The sequence below is a fragment of the Accipiter gentilis genome, chromosome 14 (assembly GCF_929443795.1).
Source record: "Accipiter gentilis chromosome 14, bAccGen1.1, whole genome shotgun sequence".
NCBI classification, from domain to species: Eukaryota; Metazoa; Chordata; class Aves; order Accipitriformes; family Accipitridae; genus Astur; species Astur gentilis.
Window position 1 is genome coordinate 30,198,098 of NC_064893.1, and position 21,503 is coordinate 30,219,600.

The 21,503-nt window shown below is 38.6% G+C and overlaps 1 protein-coding gene across 5 annotated transcripts in view; it reads left to right on the forward strand.

Moving 5' to 3' along the window:
• Nucleotides 1-21,016, forward strand: part of OSBPL2 (oxysterol binding protein like 2) — a 40,012-nt gene extending 18,996 nt beyond the window's left edge. For 4 of the 5 annotated variants that reach the window (XM_049816357.1, XM_049816353.1, XM_049816354.1 and 1 more), the window contains 12 exons: nt 4,219-4,366; nt 4,607-4,682; nt 6,018-6,152; nt 7,218-7,315; nt 8,016-8,198; nt 11,127-11,234; nt 12,546-12,635; nt 13,283-13,406; nt 15,323-15,451; nt 16,190-16,313; nt 16,989-17,079; nt 18,233-21,016. In XM_049816357.1, the coding sequence (XP_049672314.1) occupies nt 4,219-4,366; nt 4,607-4,682; nt 6,018-6,152; nt 7,218-7,315; nt 8,016-8,198; nt 11,127-11,234; nt 12,546-12,635; nt 13,283-13,406; nt 15,323-15,451; nt 16,190-16,313; nt 16,989-17,079; nt 18,233-18,335 (1,409 nt within the window). In that variant the 3' untranslated portion in view covers nt 18,336-21,016. Of the gene's footprint in view, nt 1-782; nt 804-4,218; nt 4,367-4,606; nt 4,683-6,017; nt 6,153-7,217; nt 7,316-8,015; nt 8,199-11,126; nt 11,235-12,545; nt 12,636-13,282; nt 13,407-15,322; nt 15,452-16,189; nt 16,314-16,988; nt 17,080-18,232 lie in introns of those variants that run through there. The other variant, XM_049816358.1, reaches the window with a different exon arrangement.
• Nucleotides 21,017-21,503: the final 487 nt, after the last annotated feature.

A 21,503-nucleotide genomic window follows, 5' to 3' on the forward strand; every position in this document is an offset into this window, starting at 1 on the left:
TTTGACTTTGAAAATTTAAGACTTTTTAAAAGCTTTTGTTTCACCCTTAACACACATAAGTTGGAACTTTTGATTAAGCTAATTTTTGACATTTTATTTCTGTGTGTGGTCCCCTATTCCTCTTTTAAGTCCCCATTTTTATCCTCACTCCCAGTGGCTCTTCACTATAAAAACTGTCCTATAAGTAAAACTTACCTGCTCAGTTTTGAAAATTCAAGGCTTTAATAGCAACTGGAGAAAGGCTCTTTTTGTATATTAGAAAAACTATACCAAATAATTTCAGTAAACTGTTCTTATGTCAGATCAGTACTTCCTCTGTGAATAACATTCTCTGAATAGTACTTCACAGAACTATAATACTTGGAACTTCATTGAGAAACAGCTTTTAAAACTTTCTCAATGGGCTTGTAGTAGACAAGCCAGCTGATACTTGAAAGCATAGTTGAAAGTCTAGTGATTATCTAGCTGTGTACCCTAGTGGTTTGGTTTTTTGGGGTTGGTTTGTTTTGTTTTTAATTAGGTGGAGATGCACTTTAATAAAGCAGATTTTACACTTCTGATATATCTTATTTTTCTGGGGCAGGGATTTAATGTTTCTTGTTTGTATGTGAGACGCTCGTTTGAATTGGCGTTTATTTACTTACCAATGACATATTGTTGTCCATAAATTATATATATACCTGAATCTAAATTCCCATTGTGTTGTACAGGAACAAGGTAAAACAATTCTGAACCATTGGAGAAACAGAAAGACTAGTGTGGATAAAAACAATGAGCATTTGATACAATTTGCAAGGTTTCAGGTATGATGTAAAGGCTGTAATTCCAGTAATATTCTTCATAACTATTCCCCTACAAGCCAGTTGACTATTCCTGTTATGAAGCTTTACTTCTACATTTAGGTGTGCTTATCTCATTGAAGTGCTCATTAAATGTGATGCTTTTCCTTATGTTGTGTGCACTTGATCAGCTTTCTAGCTGAGGGCACATGTACCAAAAAGCTCATCTGTTTTGTCCAACTTCATCAGTCAAACTAGTAAAAGTTATTTTGTTATGCCCTACAGTACTTGCCCTTTCCATCTCCTTGTACTGTAACAGGTTCCAAGAAAAGCTAAGATGTGATTAGAAATGCCGTTTTTAAATTATAAATATTTTGTTGTGGGTTGACTGAAGATAGGCATGTGGTTTTTTTAAGGCAGGTGTTTCAGGGTAGTCTTCATTTTAATGACCTGAATATGTATATGACTATCATACTTTCCAATTTAGTACTAAGACTGCTAAGGTGTGGTTATTGCTGTATAATTGCATGCTTGTGACATCAAAATGTAGGAGATGGTTTAATATATGACATCACCCATTACACCTGCTGTTTACCAAATAAGATCATATCAGTAATGCTTCCTTGTGCAGTTTTGGATGTTATTGTCATGGTCTTGATCCCTGAAAAAAATGCAGCTTTTTGTTTCTGAATGTGTCTTGCATGAATTACTCTAATAAAGTAAGAACACCCTGTTGGAGATGTTAATAAAAAGAAGAGTTGAAGTACTACTTATGATAGATACTCTCTGTTTTTAAAAAGTTAATGACAGAGGGTCATAACATTTTACTCTAAAATTGAAATAATCTTTGTCAAAACTGATTACTCGGTTAGAGTGCTTACATGCTTTGTAATATTTCAAAATCTTTCTGTAGATACAGCTGGACTTTGAGATAGGCTGTAGCTGAGCATGGTGGTAAGTGTCAGCACATAGACAAGTGGTTGCCCAGGTTGTGATAGCTGGAATGAAAGGAATACAAAAATGATGTTAGTGTATTCCTTAAAACTGTGGCAAGAATTGTATGCCAGCAAATACACGTTTTCATGTTGCTTTTGGATTCTGACTCTAAAATTGGAAGCTGGAAACTAAAGTTGTCTTGTGGTTCTTGATGAAGAATTGACCCTTGTGGCAGTAAGAAAAGGCTTTATGCTCTTTGAATTACTTTAAAAAAAAATACTCCTTTATGGATGGTCGCACTCAGAGTTGCGGTCAACGGCTTGATGTCCAAGTGGAAAGCAGTGATGAGTGGCATTCCTCAGGGACCTCTTGGGACTGGCACTGTTTAACATCTTTGTCGGCAACACGGACAGTGGGACTGAGTGCACCCTCGGCAAATTTGCCAGCGACACCAAGCTGTGTGGTGCGGTCGACATGCTGGAGGGAAGGGATGCCATCCAGAGGGACCTTGACAGGCTTGAGAGGTGGGCCTGTGTGAACCTCATGAAGTTCAACAAGGCCAGGTGCAAGGTCCTGCACATGCGTTGGGGCAATCCCAGGCACAAATACAGGCTGGGTGGAGAATGGATTGAGAGCAGCCCTGAGGAGAAGGACTTGGGGGTGTTGGTTGACGAGAAGCTTAACATGACCCGGCAACGTGCGCTCGCAGCCCAGAAAGCCAACCGTACCCTGGGCTGCATCAAGAGAAGCACGACCAGCAGGTCGAGGGAGGTGATTCCCCCCTCTACTCCACCCTCGTGAGACCCCACGTGCAGTACTGCGTTCAGCTCTGGGGGCCCCCACCATGAGAAGGACGTGGACCTGTTGGAGCGAGTCCAGAGGAGGCACACCAGGATGATCAGAGGGCTGGAGCACCTCTCCTGTGAAGGCAGGCTGAGAGAGTTGGGGTTGTTCAGCCTGGAGAAGAGAAGGCTCCGGGGAGACCTTCCAGCAGCCTGCCAGTACCTAAAAGGGGCCTGCAGGAAAGCTGGAGAGGGACTTTTTACAAGGGCATGTAGTGATAGGGCAAGGGGTAATGGCTTTAAACTGAAAGAGGGTAGATTCAGACTAGATATAAGGAAGAAATTTTTACAGTGAGGGTGGTAAAATACTGGCACAGGTTGCCCAGAGAGGCTGTGGCTGCCCCATCCCTGGAATTGTTCAAGGCCAGGCTGGATGGGGCTTTGAGCAACCTGGTCTAGTGGAAGGTGTCACTGCCCAGGGCAAGGGAGTGGGAACCAGATGATCTTCAAGGTCTCTTCCAACCCAAACCATTCTATGATTCTGTTACACTGAATGATCAGCAATGCTTTCTATTGTGATACTGTGACAGTTGTGAAGAGGGATTGTGTTAATGCAGTGTTTTAGGGTGCTCGGTATTGATGCTACAACTGATCCTTATGTGTTGTTAACAGTTGCTTTGTTTCTGCAGTCAGTCTGTGTGGCAGCATTGACAAGAGGCCTGTTGCTGTTGATAGTGACCAAGTGTGTGTGTGTGTATGCATAAAATGTTTTTTACAATTTTCTTATTTAAAGGTATATGCAAAAATGAAATTGTTGTTATTCTAAGTGTGTGTGGAAGTAGTGTGACTTAAAAAAATAAAATCATTAAACTAAAATCTTGGATTTTTGGTTTAGTCCAACTTGTACTTAGGGCACCTTGATTACAGAAGCTTGTGTTCCTGTAGATACCTGTTGCTTTAACTTTTTTTTATGGTTAAATCTGTTCAAAGCATGTTGTTATTGGGGGCACTGGCATTTAGTTACAACGGTGTTTCCAGTAGCTATCTACCCAAGTGGATGGAATTGGGTCATAGGAAATGGAACTAAGTGTTGTAGGTCATGTTTTGGGTTGCTTGTAGGCTCAGGGAATGATTCATCTTGGTGTCCACAAGTTCTTGCTGTAACCATTAGAGGAGTTTTATATGGTTTGCACACATGGATGGCAAAAAAAGTTAGATATCTGACATTTCTGTTGCTCTAGTAGTCTGGATGTTTGCAGCTGGATTGTGAAATGGCCCTTTTGGGGTTTTTTTGGGGTTTTTTTTGTTTTTTTGCTCCTTGCCTGTTAGCAGTGTAAGTAGGCTAAGTTAATTTTTTTTTTTAAGGTCTTTGAGGAAAACTGCATAACTGAACAAAATTATTGTAATCATATTGCAACTCTGAAGAAGAGACAATACAGCTAATCTAATCAGGAGCTACTGAAGAACTTGTAAGATTCTAAAATGGTTTTCTATTCAGCAGTGTGAAAAATTAGTTGAGAATGCTTGATTCTAATGCAGTACTTGGCTCTAAATACTCTTGGAAATCAGGTCACTTAATAAAGGGGTTTCACTCTGATATTCTTTAAAATAAAATAACCTGGTATAAGTGTACTTATGCTGTGAGAGTTACAAAATGTGAGTGCCACTCTGTGGCATAATAAGGTTCCTAAGAAAACTGTTGCTTTATGGTTTTTATACAGGCTTTGATTCTGACAATTCTTCAGGAGACTTTTCAGAAGCAAATCATAAAGTTGCAGAAATGCTTGATCTAGATCCACACCAAAGCAATAGGACTGGAAAGCATAATGGAGAGTCAGAGATTCAAGAAAATGGAATTAAGAGACACAGGTAAACACAAAGTACTGCATAGTAAATGAGAAGTGAGTACGTTCGCGCTCATTATCTTTTGGGGCATTACTCTTCTCATTGGAAAAGGCTAATTCTCTGGAACTGAAAAGACTTGTCTGCTTCCTATGTCAACTCAAGGTTAATGCTTTGCTTCCTTTATAAATTACTTCAATACCTACAAATGAAAATGTCTTATTGTTTAAGGGGCTGATAATAACAGTTGTTTTTTTCCAATTACAGGACATCATTACCTGCCCCAATGTTTTCTAGAAGTGATTTTAGTGTGTGGAGCATATTAAAAAAATGCATTGGGCTGGTAAGTTTCCCTCCTGCATAATTTAAGCAGTTTGTGCCAAAAAAATTGCTTTCATCTGATTGAAGGGATAGAAAAGTTTGGGATCTGTTAGAATTCCTTGGAGAGCCCAGTGTAGGCTGGGGGTATTAATGGTGTGATATCATTGGGTCCTAGATTTGTTCTTGGACTCAGAGACACAGACCTTTGCATTGCTCTGTGTTGTTAAAGGACCCTGATGCTTGCATCGTTATTGGCCATCACTGCTCTTTTCTTTTAATCCTTTAAGAATTCAGTTACATGTTTGATTACTTCATTCTTACTAGGAATGAAAATGATATTCTACACTGGAGGACCTTGCTGCCATAGCCTCTTTTTAGAAGCATTAAGTAATTACATTGATGTCCAGTCTAGGTCTGCCAGTACAGTCTTTTGTGAATGCAACAGACAAGTCAGTGAGCACTTCTGCTGGCTTAACTTATGTCATCTAGGAGAGACAGCTGTACTGTCACAACTCCTTTTGTTAGGAGGAGTGACCTATCTACTAAAATGCTATGCTTGGACCAAATCAATTTAAGTCAATTAGGGGTAATGTTTTTGGTTTTTTTCCCCTTACTGCCTGTGACAATGCAAGGAAAATGTTTCATTAACTTCATCTGGTGGCATTCTCCTTTCCACTAAGTTTTAAGCACTCAAATGATGCTGTAGTGCTCAGTCATGAGTGCCACTTTTTAATTATCCAAGCAAATTTGGCTGTTTATAGTAAAAGACCTGGGGAATTGGAAATCTCTGTGTGAACTTCATGTCTCTTGGATCCACACGCGAAATGAGAAACATTCTGACGCAAATAACAGGTTGCTTGAATAAAGCCACTAAAATTTGTTAGAGCAATTCAAATCCTGTTCTTTATGTAACTGTTCCTTTCAAAAAATAATTTGTGGTTACTGCAGTAAAATAGTTAGATTTTACGCAAATAGGTATGTGAGGATTTCAAAGGAAAGCGTGGTACTTAAAGATCAGTAATGAGCTGGTTGGCACATTATTGCTGCTATCTATGGAAATCTTAACTGCTTCCGTTTTATGTAGACCACAGAAGAGAAGGTAACTTTTTCTTGAATTTACAAGGTTAGCTGGATCAATTTTTGAAGTTGTTTATTCTTTCAGATTGCTAGTAGGCTTCTGTAGTGCTTCTAGCCCCTTTCAGCTGTAGCACTTAGAGGTCTACTATAGGATTCTCAAATGTCTTTTGAAGAATGCTGGAAATAAACTAACCCACAACTTATTTTCAAAATTCTTGTTGTTGTCAGTTGTTAACTTAGTATTGTGTCGAAGAAATTAACTTATCCTTTTGTAACCTAGGAGCTGTCTAAGATTACGATGCCTATTGTCTTCAACGAGCCACTGAGTTTTCTTCAACGGATAACAGAATATATGGAACATATATACCTCATTAATAAGGCTTGTAGTCATGCAGACCCCCTGGAAAGAATGCAAGTAAGTAACAGCTACCACCTTCTGGTTAGTTCGGAAGATGTTTTTCTCTCCTAGAGTCTTTCATTTTAAGGCAATTTCTCACTTGACTGTATTTCTTTCTCTGGGGCTATCATAAGAATGCTCATATTTGTCTGTCTAGACAAGTTTCATGTTTCATAGTGTCTGTATTAGATATTTGTGACACTTTCACACTTGATGTTGTGCACAGAGTTTGAGCCAAAAGTCTAGTGCTGAAGAGTGCCACAACTGATGATGCCCAAGGACCTCAATCCTTTAACTGTGACTCTTTTTGTGGTTTTATGCGTTGTGAAGGTGAAATCTTGGCTTTAAGTCACCCTAAATTGATTTGTTGAGTGGCTCCATGATTTTTAAGTTACTGGATGAAAAATTGTTGTGACGGAGACAAGCTTTACCACTCTTCTCCAAAACTGGTTGTTACTGGGAATAGAATATAGTACCTGGCTGGTCTCACAACAAGGACCTGAATATGGTGAAACCAGGCCCGTGTATATTAGGTTATACTGGTATTGCTCGTAGCTGTGTTTTTACTTAAGTGAAACTGGAATGTATGTCTTGTATTCTGTGTTTGTGTAGTACATACCTCTACTTATCAGCTTGCAGGAGCTTCTAAGTGTTATTTGTACCTGCTGGTATGATTCAAGAAATCTCATCTGTGTTAGAGATAATGCTTGCCTGACACTGAGAAAAGCAAGACTCTTCCCAGTGAGCTTAGTGTGGGGGACAGTCAAAATAGGGGAAAAGTAGATTTTAAAAACAGGTTGAACTGTTAGAGGTAGGTGGAGAAACATGGGGCAGAGTGTAACCTGACAAAATTTACTACAGAAAATAATTCCTTTTGGAAATGAGATTCTTATTAACTGCTTGTATTTCCCAGCTTCTATATCGCTTATCCCATGGCTTACAAATGTTTTGGCCTTAAGCAATATATAGCACTTTCTTTCTGGAAGAATAATGAAATACTGTAACGTGCAACAAATACAATATATTAAACTTAGGGGTTTAATGTATTGTTCTCATAATAATGTGTTCTTAATTTGCTTATAGGCTGTAGCTGCTTTTGCAGTTTCTGCTGTAGCTTCTCAGTGGGAGAGAACTGGCAAACCATTTAACCCGCTGTTAGGAGAAACCTATGAATTAACCAGGTAATAATTACTTTACATTGGGAGCTGGAGCTATTTGTGTTCTTGAGTTAGCAGACTCTCATACTAGTTTAGTTGTTTATTCAGCGAAATAAATAAAAATCTACTAAAATACATTTTTGAGTATAGCTAAAATTCTTTTCCCCAAACTATCTCAGAATCTTTGAGAAGTTGTTATAAAAGCCAGTAATTTTATTTCTAGGTTTAGGCAGAGTATTCTTTGAGTTATTCAGAGAGAAATTCATCCTTGTTCTTCCACCAAAGACATTTCCTGACCAGACTAATTTAAATAGTGTTTTGCTGGTCACGTCGGATAGAGTAGTTAGTCTGAAGGACTTCCAGCTTGCTTAAATAAATGGGTGATATGTCTGCAGTGGAGAAAAGAATTTTCAGTCAGACCTGCTTCTGCTGCCCAAAGAGTTTCAGCATTTTCACAAGTTATTTCAGTGAAACATTCTGATGCCTTTCTGGGTAGAAAGTCATCTAGGTGTTTGAATGGGGGTTGGTTTGGGGTATAAAGAGAAAGTGTTCAGAGTACAAATTCTTTCATTTCATAAATTGTAAATGTCATGGGACTAGAAAAGTCTCACCTTCAGTTTAATTTAAAATCCTTCAAAATTTTTTAAAGTATCAAGTAACTCTTTTCTTTTGTAATGTTAAAAAAAACTAATTACTGTTTAATGCTCTTTTTTGTTGTTGCTAGGGAGGATTTAGGATTTAGGTTTATATCTGAGCAAGTCAGCCACCACCCACCTATTAGTGCATTTTATTCTGAAGGCCTCAATAAGGACTTTATTTTTCATGGATCAATCTATCCCAAACTAAAATTCTGGGGAAAGAGTATAGAAGCAGAGCCTCGAGGAACAATTACTTTGGAGCTTCTGAAGTGAGTATGAGAAGTAAATACCTTTTTTATGTTGATCTCCTTAACATTTACTTGAATAAAAAGATAGGTGATAATCATTCTATTGGCTCTTCATAGGTGATTATCTATAAACCTCTTGCTGAAGAGATTGTAAGAGTTTATTTACAAGTTATTTTCACTGCTTAATTCAGGGCTCTGGGTTTTTTTAAGTTATGCCATGCTTGCATGACCCAGTTTTTCCATGATGAAAATTAATGTTTCTTAAAAATTGAATGCTACTGAAAGCTTGTTTTGTGAAGGCATGTAAAATTTAAATAGATAAAATTATATTGCCAGGCTATTCAAGCTCATCTTGCTTTTAAATATTGTTGTTGGTTTTGATTGTTTGTGTGCATATGTTTGTGTGGAAAGAACTGCATCTTCAGAATAGCTGTTCTATGTGGTCAGGGAATGTGAGAAACTTGTCAGGATTGCCTTGTCACCTGTTTAACACTTCCTGTGTATGATCACCTTCCTGTTAAAATCAAGAATGCCTCTCCAGATTACTCTGAGGCTTGTCTCTAATTGTGTATGTCTCTCGTAAATTACGTGACTTTCCATAAGTTGTTTTGTGCCTTGGTGGCACAAAGACTCTTGAGCTTTCCCAAGTAGGACACGAGGATGCACTAGGTAATAGTTGCAGAAAAAGTATTCTGCAATTGAACACTTAAAGGTGCTTTTATAAAAGCTTTCCTCAGGCCTAACTCTGGGGTTGTTTTGAAATGTTGTCTTATGAACTTTCTAGACATTTGGTTTCAATAAAGAGTCAACTTGCCTGCCATATCAAGCATTGACTTTTCCTGTAGTTTCTTTTGAAAGTATAGTTTAATTTTCAAGCTGCTGGCATCTAATCTTCCAAGGCTTATAAAAGTATGAACTGGCCTTGGATATAAATGGTGATGGAAATAGAGGAAATTTATTCTGAATGCAGAAGGAACTATGAATGTTGGTGTAGAATGCAGACATGACAAAAATAAAGTTTGTTGCTTGAGAGAGAGCCTTTATTTAGAAGGCTATTAAAATTCTTGCTCTGCCTAATCAAATTACAGGCACAGATTTAAACTGGAGTATAAATGATTAAAGCATTTATTTTAAATAATTGCTTCAAGTTAGCAGCAGAAGTTGAAATAAAATTTTGAGCCTCTCAGTGTTGTGATTCGTACTATTCTGTTGGTTTGAGTAGTTGTGAGAACTGCTCAGGGCCTGAGTGAACAACTGTGTAGGAAGCAAAATTGCAAGTCAGTGTTAAGTACTGCATTTATGTTAACCATGACTTAGTTTTCAAAACATACATCAGAAAACACACTTATTCCTCACTTCTCCAGCACAAGTAAGTGTTTCAATTTATCAGCACTGGCCATGAGTGTCTTGTGTTTTGTTTTATGCTACACAGCTTTTGGTGTCAAGTAGTTCATGAATAAAAATGTGCTAAGGCTGGTGAGATGGATTTGGGGGGTTCTGGTATTTTTTCCCCACTGAAAGAGTAGTCATTGTTCTAAAGTATGCTTGAAGACAAGTCACTGTGGAAAATAGTCAGACTTCAATGATCTGTTTTTTCTCTGTACTGGAAAATGACAGACCGGTTGGAAACATTAAATAAGGGTGTTCTCTCCATACTTGCTGGAAGTAGAAGTTCAAGGCATTTGTTGCAAAGAGGACACTGCTTGTTTTTCTAATTTTTTTGTATTAAAATAGAGTTTGCAAGCTTTCTTGAGATGGATTGATAGCCAGCTAGGTAACTTCAGCATTTCTTTTACCAGCATGGAAAGATGAGTGAGAATAGATGGCTTTGACTCTGCTGAGCTAGTGATAATAGGAAACTTGTTGTTTAACATTTTGATCACTTTTAGAATAATGTCTTTCAAGGATTTAGAATCTGCTAACTCATCTTTGTAAAGGTTTTCACAAAACATTAAAACCAAAATTAAACTAAGTGGAAATTTCTTCAATTCTAGGACTTATCCTTCTTCCCAGTAAATCTTTGGGAAAAAGATGGAGTTGAGTAATAAATTGGATTTTTACATGTCATGTTTGTGAACCTTGAATATAATGCTATCATGTCCTACTGGTGTTAAACAACCAGCCAAAAGAACCCTAAAAACACACACCACACCACACCCCCCAAATTGCCTTCCGTGACACTGGAGCAGGCCTCATACACCTATGTGGAAACTTGTGGCGTGTTTGTGGAAACCACTTATGCAGTTTGCTGGCTCATGTCACTCTCTTCAGATTCAAAAGCCTTTACCACTCGGTGTTTGTACAATGAAAAATTGTTTAAGTGGGTTAGTCTGACCAGCCCTTGAGGAGGAGTGTTTTCATGTCTGACCTTTGTCAGAACTGGTAGTGACTAACCTCTCTGCTAGAAGACTTCAAATATTTACATTCAGTGGGTTTTTTATCACAAAAAGGTACTCTCTAGATTATGATAGAGGTTTACATGAGTGAGCTTTAGGAAGAAGTTTACAGTGCTGCCACGGTAGTTGGATAGAAGATGCTGTTACACATGAGTTTGTCAGCCTGGTTCTCCAGCAAGTATTATGTTTTATCACATAGAACTTTAAAAGTGCAAACAAAAAAGATTAATTCCTGGCCTGCTGTTTATTACAAATTCCAGATTCCAAATTTTGATTACAAATTTGTAATCAAAAGCACAGCAACTGTAAAACTCACTATTTCAGCTCTGTGAGAAGGAAGAAGAATAAAGGCAGTATCACTGTATTAACTTGCACTAATGTTTAATGCAACACATTGTTGGCTTATAAAGAAGAGTCTGTTTCTTTTCTGTTTTGAAGTTAACTGCTGGCTGTTCATAGGAGTGCTAAATATTGTGCCCTGACGTGAACAGAATTGAAAACAGGCTTACATTTCATCTCAAACTCAAGAAAATTATTTCTATTTTCTTTACAGACATAATGAAGCTTACACATGGACAAATCCAACCTGTTGTGTACATAATGTAATTATTGGTAAACTGTGGTTAGAACAATATGGAACGGTAGAAATTGTAAATCACAGGTAATGCTAATCATAAAACTGAGGGTTGGCTTATAGGGACTGGTGCATGGTCACTTTTGTTACAAAGCAGAGGGTTTTGATTTTTGTCAAATTACATAGGAAGCTTTGTTTTGTAGGGCCAAAGTCTTGTCTCTTTCTTTTTTTTTTTTCCCCTTCTGACAAATGCAAACTATTTGTTGGACTGAGCTTAGTATCATAGTAATATTAATGAAAAGGCACAGGGCTAGATGGCTTATGGGATACAAAGATTTTACATTTGTGCATTACTTGTTCAAATTCAGCCCTATTGACAGAGAACAGAAATTAAATTTAACTCCAGAACCATTAAGTGGAATAATCGTTGGAGGCTTGCAGTGGACCTCTGTCATGTTGATTGTGATTTGGCCCTCTTTAGTTTTGAAAAAAGAGAATGTCTTAAATTAAGGGTACAGCACAGAAGAATGACTGCAGAGTAGGATAACGTGAACTTAGAGGATGTCAATTGCTCTGCCAACTGCCTATATAAAATCTTTTTACCTTATATAAAATGAATTACCTCTTGTAATGATGAGGGAGAGAATTTTGTGAAAACTGTATTACTTCTGCACATGTTTCTCTGTCAATAAATGGGAGCTTTAATCCAGCAGGGCTGCTGTTTTGGTACTTCTCATAGCATCAAATGTACAATCCTGCCTCCTGTATTGGCACAGAAAATCCAGGATGGTGTCTGTATGCTTTGTGCTTGACATAGAAACTTGGCCTGATGCCTCACAGGGAGAGATGATTTACATCTACATCTCAGTGCAAGGAAGATGCTGAAATACAATGTTGGTTTATGTTTGTAAAATGTTTAGTTCAGAATGTTTGATATGCAATTTAGAGGTAACGTTTGAATGCACTTAACTAGACTTCCTGCGTAGGTAATTTGTAAAAGTTATTTCTCATTGCATTTAGCTGTAAATAGGTATTAATCTGAAATGCAGTGTGTTAATAGTGTGGGTTAAGTAGTATGCAAGACTGCATTCCATTTTATTCCTAATACTTTTGATACATTTTAGATATACATGAAACTCAGAAGCATGGTCATGTTTTCAGTGGTCTTTCATGTGCACTTTGATTTCTTTTTTGTCCTTTTTGTGGAATTTTGAAATGTGTGCCTTTTTTAATGTCCTGGTCAGCTAATAAACCATAGTTAAAGAAAAATAATGATATAAATAGCTAACCCCCAGCTAACTGTAACTGTATGAAAAAAGCTAAATAAGGTAAAAAAAGTAAACTTACTAATGTATTTAGGGGCTTGCTTCTTTAATCATATACTTATTTCCTATACAGTACTGGAGATAAATGTGTCCTTAATTTTAAACCGTGTGGACTGTTTGGGAAAGAGCTTCACAGAGTGGAGGGATACATTCAAGACAAAAAGTAAGTGATAAAAGCCTCTTGGCCTCTCTGTTTCTGAGCACTGTGGCATTTCTTTAGTGCTGGCATAGTGACCACAACTGATGTGACTGCAAAGTTGCTGGCAAGGCAGATTGTAACCCATTTCTCTTCTCTGTGTCAGTGTTAAACCCCTTCATTCTAGGATGATCATTTCAAGCATTATTAGAAAAACTCTCTAGTCTAGTCTTTGGAAATAAAGGTATCCAGGGAAAATGCAGAGTAGTCGCAACTGATTTCACTGTTGTACACTCACAAGTCCAGTCTTCAGTTTACAAAACTGGAAATATTGTAATTAGGAATTTTTAATCAAACCCAAACCTGTTTCATGACTCTGAATCTCTATATTGTAAACTATCGGCTTTATTGGACCCACACTTATTTTAACAGTGACAAAAGCACGTGACTAAGTCATGAGGATGTGTTCTGCAGGACTGAATGCCAGAAAGACTGGAATAAACTGAAACCTTTTCTTTGCGTTATCAAATATCTGACTTCTAAGAAGTATGCAAAGAAACATAAAATACAACAAAGTAGGAAGCTGGGTATTTAATATAGATCAGAATCTGCATGACTTGGCTTAGAAGGCTTTATAAGAAGCAAAAACTAAGTCTCCTCTGCTTTCTCTGTAGCAGAAAGAAGCTGTGCGTGATCTATGGCAAGTGGACAGAATGCTTATGGTGCACTGATCCCACTACGTATGAGACTTACAAAAAGAATGAAAAGAGAGGTGGTGAACAGAAGAAATTGAAGCCGGTAAGGTTAAGGATTCTTTAGGGCGAAAAGATACTGGAATATGAGAAAACATATTCTTTACAGAAATGGTCAGGTGGTAGTGAATGGAGGGTTAAAACAGTCTGTCTTTTGGTGGGGGTCAGAGATGGGCAGTTAGTCCCATGAAAAGGCATTGCGCTTTTAACTTGTGTGGACTTCTGCGTGGGCTGCTGGTATTGAAGAGATCTCATAGAAATGGCATTTGCTAGAGATTTGTCACAGAAGGCATCAAATATCGACCCCCAAGCTGATGTTGTCCATTCTTTGAATGAGGAAAGTGGCTCTACTGCCAACTCCAGATGTAAAAAATATTAGGATTTGGGCTTAAAAAAAAGTAATTACAGGTTTTGAAGTTGGTTATGCTTTTTGGTGATGCAGCCTTTCAGAATTTATGATGTAGATAGCCTTGACAACAAAGGGGTCTGGAAACATGCAGGGTTTTTTTGTCACATGTAAGCAGTATCAGGTGAGTTACCGCCAAAGCCTCAGTGTATACGGAAAATGCAAAATGTTGTATGGTGAAGCAGAGGACTGTTGGGTTTCCTGATATCAACAGGGTCTTGCAGACCCTTGCTGCTCATTGCAAATGAAAATGATAAGTTAAACAGAAGCTAATTGCTCTTAGCATTAAGAGGCTCAAACTTTTTTTTAAAAAAGTATTCACATTAGAAGAATCTAGAGCAGCAACAGGCCTTGTTTTTGCCTCGGGATTCTGTCATATTACAGGCTTATATTTTGACTTTTTTTTTTTTAAATAATAATAGGTTCTTTTCGTCTTATGAAAAGCAAGTCTCTCTCTCCTTCCTGTTGAATCTATATTTAGATGAGGAACTGTCTTAACAGTAAACTAGATGTTGACATGGAAAGTAGTCTAAAAGAGTGTTTAAATAATGAATACTCAAACCAAGTGATTGAAATTAGACTCTTAACCATATGGAGCTCTTTTCTAGTGTATAAAACAGGCCCTGTTTAACTTAATAGGGTATTTTTGAGTAAAATAAATGAGCCATGTCAGAGGGGGCAGAAAGAAAATGGAAGAGGAGTGGGAGTGAGGGGAGGGAGGAAGACTGTCTTACTATCACTCTAGGATGTTTCTGCCTCAAATTTCCCTTCCGGTTGTTGTGGTTTTAAATAGTTTCTCATGGTAAAACCCTCTGAAATTCCACCATGTAGCTGTCTGTGTCCAACAACAGTCAGATGCTCTCACATTCCGAGAGCAGCCTCTTGAAGAATACTGCATTTGATTATATATATGCATTATAGCAGTGCATCTGGTACCAAAGGAACTTGGAAGGAAAGACACCATATTTACAAACTTCAGTACACAGTCTTCACAGTGAGAAAATTGGCAGTGATAATAGTTATTAGGATCTAGATGATAGGAAATCAGACTGAAACAAGGGCATATCTGTTTTTTTAATTGCACGTCCAAATCTTTTGCAAAAGATGAAGCAATATCCAAAAGAAGGCATGCCCTATTTATGTTTCTCAGGCCATCATGGGAATTGGTTTAAATTGCAGTCTTGGCTCATTTCAACCTGAAGAAGTAATAGTCATGTTAGGTGAAATAAAGCTATGGCACGGGATAGAAGGGAGGCTAGAGAAAAGATTTCTCAAAGACATTAATTTACTATTATTAATGTGTTTTTTTTTTTAAACAGACATTCAAGTTGTACATAGGTGGTGGGAGACTGTTCAGAGATATCAGCAGCAAGACACGATAAAAATGAGAGGAACAGTATGCAGAGTGAGGAAAAGCAAATGAGGGGTGAGGCAGAAGTACAGGAGAGTGTTTAGTATCTCAAATTTGAACAAATTCTTCAACAGTCACTGTAGAACTCTAGATGAAACAGTCCAATTTCCCTTTGTTCCTCTGCCAAATATTATCTCTGTTTCAGAGTGAAGATGTTATTAAATCTGAAAATGATGAGGCTGATGATATGCCAGAGGTTCAAGACACGGTGCAGTTCATACCAGGCAGTAAATTGCTTTGGAGAATAAATTGTAGGCCACCAAACTCATCACAGGTAACTGTTTCAATCAGTCTGTGTATTGCTGTCACTAGTGGCTTACCCAAGGGAATATGAGTAATGTTCAAAGGAAACCTTGTTGAAGCATCTGTCCTTAGCATGTGTATTGACAGGCTCTGGCAGTTCTTGCTGCAGCAGTAAAAGTACACTACAGCAAGGTCTCTGCTTCGTTCCTGTGCTGAAAGCATCACTACTGTGTTGAAGCTGGTAGAAAGAATGCATGCTCTGACTGCAGCTGCTTTAGTGTGAGTCTGGCGTCTTAGGTTAACCTGCCTGTGAGATCTTTGCACTTCAAGTGGCTAAAATACAGATACACTTTCCCTTCTGACCCTGCTGTTAGGAGGCAGGCTTCCAAAAAATGCAGTAACTCGGAAGCTGGATATTAACTTCAGTAGTTTCAACAAGACTTTTTGGTCTTTTAGATGTGGGTGTTTTTTTCATAAAAATCATGATGTTAAATATCAGATATAGAGGAAAATCTGTCTTGATACTCTGAAGCAAAGACTGCTTAAGAAATGAAAGGTGGGACTTCCGTCCCCTTCTGCCCTTCTTTGTCACTCCCCTCCAACAAAAAACCTAGTTTTGTATGAACCTAACCTTGCTTTCAGGGTAGCCAGTGGGAGAAGGTTTGACTTGGTAATTTCTCTTGGAAGTTCCGTTGTATCCATTCGGTACAGGGAACCCAGTGCCACTTTGCCAAAATAACTTGTATGTTATCTTTAATTTGCTTTTAAGATGTACAATTTCACCAGTTTTGCTGTGAGTCTCAATGAGCTAGAAAAGGGCATGGAAGCAATATTAGCTCCCACTGACTGTCGGCTACGTCCAGATATCAGAAATATGGAAAACGGAAACATGGGTATGTGTTTTCTGGAGGAAATACTTTCACATTCAGAAGTTTTGAGAGGGGGTGACTGAAGGGAGGTTGGTTGATACAGGAACATAGTCTTCAGTTTCTCATTTCCAGAGCAGCCTTAACTCTTTTTCATCCTGTGTTAATGAACATGCTTTTGAACAATGTATGATGTTTGTTTTCCCCCAGAAAAGTCTGGGAGAGCAAACGTGTCTGAGGTGGATCCCAAGACCGCTATCCTATGTTATGGTGTATTTGCATGTTTGTTAACTTGGGGGGAACTGGCAGACATGCTCTCTTGCTCTGGAGTTTGTCTGGAAAGACATGTGGTGAACAGACATGCTCTGTTGCTCTGGTGTTTGTCAGAAAAAACACATGGCCAAATAGTGAAAAAGATCACTCTACTATTCCTAACCTAAGTTCTTTCCTGCTGTCTTGGTGCAGTGTTTCTGACAGATAAAACACCAAAATTTCAGTTTCGACTCTGTGTTTGTAGTAGCAACTTTTCTGAAATGACAGGGGTTTGTTGCCTGAGATTTTCATTGTTCAGTGGGATTGTGGACAGCAAATGCTTTCTCTTGCTTAAATGAACTATATTTCATTTCTCTGCAGTCTTTTCTGTTCTCTGCATTTTTGTCTCTATTTTGCTAAGTAACCAATTTCTCTTGAAATGTTTGTTAGATGTGGCTAGCAAAGAAAAAGAGAGACTAGAAGAGAAACAAAGAGCTGCTCGCAAGGAGCGTGCAAAAGATGAAGTGGAGTGGCACACACGGTAAGGGGGAAGGAAGCTGGGCATTTGTTTAATGCTTGGAATGGTTTGGTATACTGCTTGAAATGTTTTTATTCAAGACAGCATTTGATTTTGTGTTTGATTTCCTGCATGACAGTACAATTTGTAGTGTCACTTAAAGCGTTTGCTGGGTCAACAAGTAATGTAGTGGGAAGCCAAAATTGCTGATTACTTTGTCCCGGAGAAATTATCTAATAATAAATGCTGAAACCTGTCGTAATTAACCACTGTGGTAATGCTGGATTTTTTTGGTTTTGTTTTTTTAAAACCTACAGAGGTCATATTTTTGTTAGAATGAATAAAATGTTAAGTCTCACCTCTCTTTCAACCAATTCCTGTCCAGCTTTTGGCAGTTCAGTAAGACGTTGCGGCCCTGTAGGGCCTTTTCTTTTCACACTCTTAGGACTTCTTGGCTTGAATACTTCAGAAATTGCTTTTTTGATTGCATATTCAAGTGACTTCTCAGTCATAGAATGCATCACGGAGTAATGTGTGGTTTGGCTCCTGCTCCTGCTGGTTGCTTCTCACAGATGCCAATGCTATGCAGTCAAGTGTATGCTCACGGCCAGTTACTGCAGGTGCTTCCTTCAAAGGCAAGAATTTCGGGATGCTCCTGTGATTTCATGAAATTCAGAAGAGAAAGCATTCTCTTCCCAAAGCCTGGAGGAGCAGCTGCAGACTAATTCCAGTTAATGCCTTTGAAAATCTCTTCCAGAGAACATAAAATTGTTTTCAGTCAACGTGGCTAAAAAGTGAGCATCTGTTAATGTTCTGTGCAAAGTACCGCTCCATAGAACAAAACTGTTTCCTGTTTGCACAGGTTTACAAAAAGGATTGTGTAACTGATTTGGCATTCTTTTAAAGTAAAAAATTAATATATGCAATCAATATATAATCTAGAGCATCAATGTTAGTTGGAATAGGACAGCAATTTTTAAATCCATTTCATACTCCTCGACTTTATGTAAAAAAATTTTAAAAGATACTTTACGAGGTGATTTTTTTCTGATAAGAAATACCAGTGTATTTTTACAATGTTTTGTGAAAGAAGCAAAGTTGGTTTTTTTCCCCCCTATTAATAACTGCTTACTCTGCTTTTTTCTTTTATTGTTTCTTTCCCTTTTTTTTTTTCCAGATGGTTTCATCAAGGCACTAACCCATACACTGGGACTTCAGATTGGCTGTACTCAGGTGGCTATTTTGATAGAAATTTCTCAGACTGTCCAGACATATACTGAAATTACGGAACCAATTGCTCATCTCATCTGGACATCTAGTTACTAGATTTCATTCCAAGCCAGTTACTCTGGTTATGTTGATAGCAAAAACCAGCTTTTCTAAGTAAATTTTAACAAAAATTCTATTGGTCAACAATCAAGGATTTAATTATCACTAACGTTGGATTGCCAAATATTTAAATACTGTTGCATTCTTTCCATAAAGCTGCACCTGAAATCATCATGTTTTCACTAATTATCAAAGGGACCTTTGGTTCTTCATTTCCCCCCCCCTAGTTTCTTTGTCAGGAAGATACGCTGTATCCGGTAGAGCACATAACATCCTTGAAAACTACGTAAGTTAAATAAAATAGAGATAATATCCTTGTTACTTAGTACAATAGTGAAGAATCTGAAGTTTTTGGAACTCGGAGCAGGGATGAAAAGCTAATATGGTACCAACAGGATCAAATCTAGTACTGTCGATACTCCCCGTGAAGAGATGCATGTGAACCTCCATAACGGTATGTAGCACTACGTGGGGACTGGAGCTCCTGGCCCCTCTCTCTCAATACGATTCAATAATGGAGAGACTCGGGGAAACAAAAACCAGCCTGAGCTTCTCAAACTGTAGTTGTCTGTTAGAGTCTTCACAACTTCTGGACACTGTGAGCATTAAACTGTATACCTGTGATAAAATTACATAAAGCATACGTTAGGAGAAGGGAAGGGTGCATTAAACAGTGTGCTTTTTCTGAAGTCAAATGCTGTTCTTAAAATTAGGAGAAGCTTCGGAAGCAATTGCAGGAATGTAGAGGTGGTTACAATGTAAAATATATTGCTTGCTACCACTTGGAGGCTTAAATCTTCTGCACTACCTTTGGCAGCTTTGGCACTATGTATGCTTCTAGACTAAACTTTTATTTGGAAGCACTTTGGTATGTATATCCACACAGGTTCATATTTTGGGGAAGTTTTGGTTTGCATGTTTTTCATTATTAGGTCATGTCTGTTTTGTATGTTGTGAAAAAGCAGAATCAACTTAAAGCTTTGGCAGAGTTATACCTATTACAAGTTTTCTGTGAGCATGTGATGTCAAAAAGTGGGATTTTTTTGTTCCATATCAAACCATCAAAGCCATATAATACTGGAAATAATCAATTACTGAATTGATGCATTCATTTTCTTTCAAGTGGTACACTTCAGGGGGGGCGGGAGGGGGGGAGGTAAGGGGGGAGAGAGAGGCTTGAAAATTAGGTCCTGTAATTAAAACTAACCCTAATGTTGCTTCTTTTATGAAAGTTTTTAACTGAGTAACCAGGCACAAATGGAGAGCGGCTACACTGCTATGAAGTTTACAGTCATTCAGAAATTGCTGGTGTTAAGCACCAGTAACTTGAGGAATTTGGGGAAGAACTGGAATGATTGATGTCCAGACACATCTGTGGTTTCATCCAAAGAGTAGATTTTTGAAGGGCTTCTCTCCTGGCCACAGGATTAAAAAGCAAAAGAAAATGAACATACTCATGGAGAAACACTTTTGTATCAAATCATGCATCTGATGAGTGGATTAACTTTAAATTTGGGGGAAATTTAGTTGTTGTCTTCATTGGAAAAATACGAGAAGCTGTAAAACTTCAAGGCAGTAAGTAAAGGCCTAATCTGAAATGTGCTTGTGGCAACGTTGTTCTGTTGCCAGTAAATGGTACTTTGTGCTGATTGCGAGTCTTTAGGACTCACGAGCTAGAGTTGGTAATACGGTGCAGACAATAAGTAGGGTTGTGTTTGTTCCTCGTAAGTGCGTGGACACCTGACTTAAAAAGACACTGCTGATCCATATGGGACAGCATAAAGATGCTTTTTATAAAAAACTGGACTTCAGTGACCGTGCTGGGCACTGTAACCCCCTTTCCAAACTTGCTGCAAGCAGCATAGGGAACCCTTTGTTAGGTGAGGATTGAAAGGATTTGTGTATTAAGCCAGTTTAACAGCTCATGGGAGTTTAAAACTTGCTTAAACTAAATACCATGTTTAATGCTGGAGTAGTGTTTTCAAAACAATACATATAGATAGAAATTGCCTGAATGGAAAACTGTGGAGTAATTGCTGAAGAAATATTCTAAGAAGGAAGTGTACAGGTTAGCATCCCTCTCGTCTAAGTTATGATTTAAATTCAAAGACCTAAAGCCTTGTCATTTTGTGAAAGCATGAAAAAATTCTAACAACGTGTTTAATCCAAACTTCAGTACAGAATCTTCATGGGATTTAAAAAGAAACAGGGAAGGTTTCTAAAGTAAGAACACTTCATTAGTTATGTCTTTACCCCCATCTCCCCTTCCGTTAGTGTAAAGTTTTTAGTAGAATATCAGATTAAGTTCCAAATCCATTCTTCTAATTTATTGTTCTTCATTGACGACACTTACAAAATACTTTCCCCTCACTGCCGCCACATCTATGCTTGGCTAGCCATGGGACTCCTAATGCTCTGAAAGTGAAAAAGTTTTATTTTCGATGCAGATCTCGCCTCAGTAGTTTACGTGTCAAAACATGAATAACTTTGCACCTTTTGAAAGAATGTCACTTTTGTAACTTGATTAAACACTGTATATAAGATAACTGTGTTAGTATATGTTAATACAGCTATGTAGAGAAACCATCTAGAAAGAAATTATAATAAATACTTAATACCCTTTGGGCCTCTAGATGGTGACAGAGAGATTTTTGTGAGACTTTTGTACGGGGGCAGCTGTCTGGTAGGGGAAGGGGAGGCCTGGAGATGGCCCTGGCTTTGTTGAGCCAGGTCCGGGTCTGGCCTTGGTGCCTCTTAGACGAAGATGCCTTACGCCGGAGCTTCGCCCACCTCCCGCCCCGCCGTCGCAGCTTTTTCCCCCAACCGCGGGTGGCCTCGGTCCCTTAGCAGCCCGTTGCCCTGCGGTACGTCGGGGCCGAGAAGCGTGAGGCCGTGGTGGCGATGGCGAGGGCCGTGGGGTTGGAAAGCTGCGGCTGCGGGAGCCCTCCCGCCGTGGGGGGCCCTGGCCCGATGGTGGAGGATCCGGGTGTTAGCTGGAAGCTGGGGCGCGAGGGGGCTTGTGCTGGAAAAGGTGGTGGAAAGGAAGAACGACCGTCGCCGTGTGGCGTCTGCGTTTTGTCATACGGTGAACTGGGCGCGGCGTGTTCGGACGTCGGGCG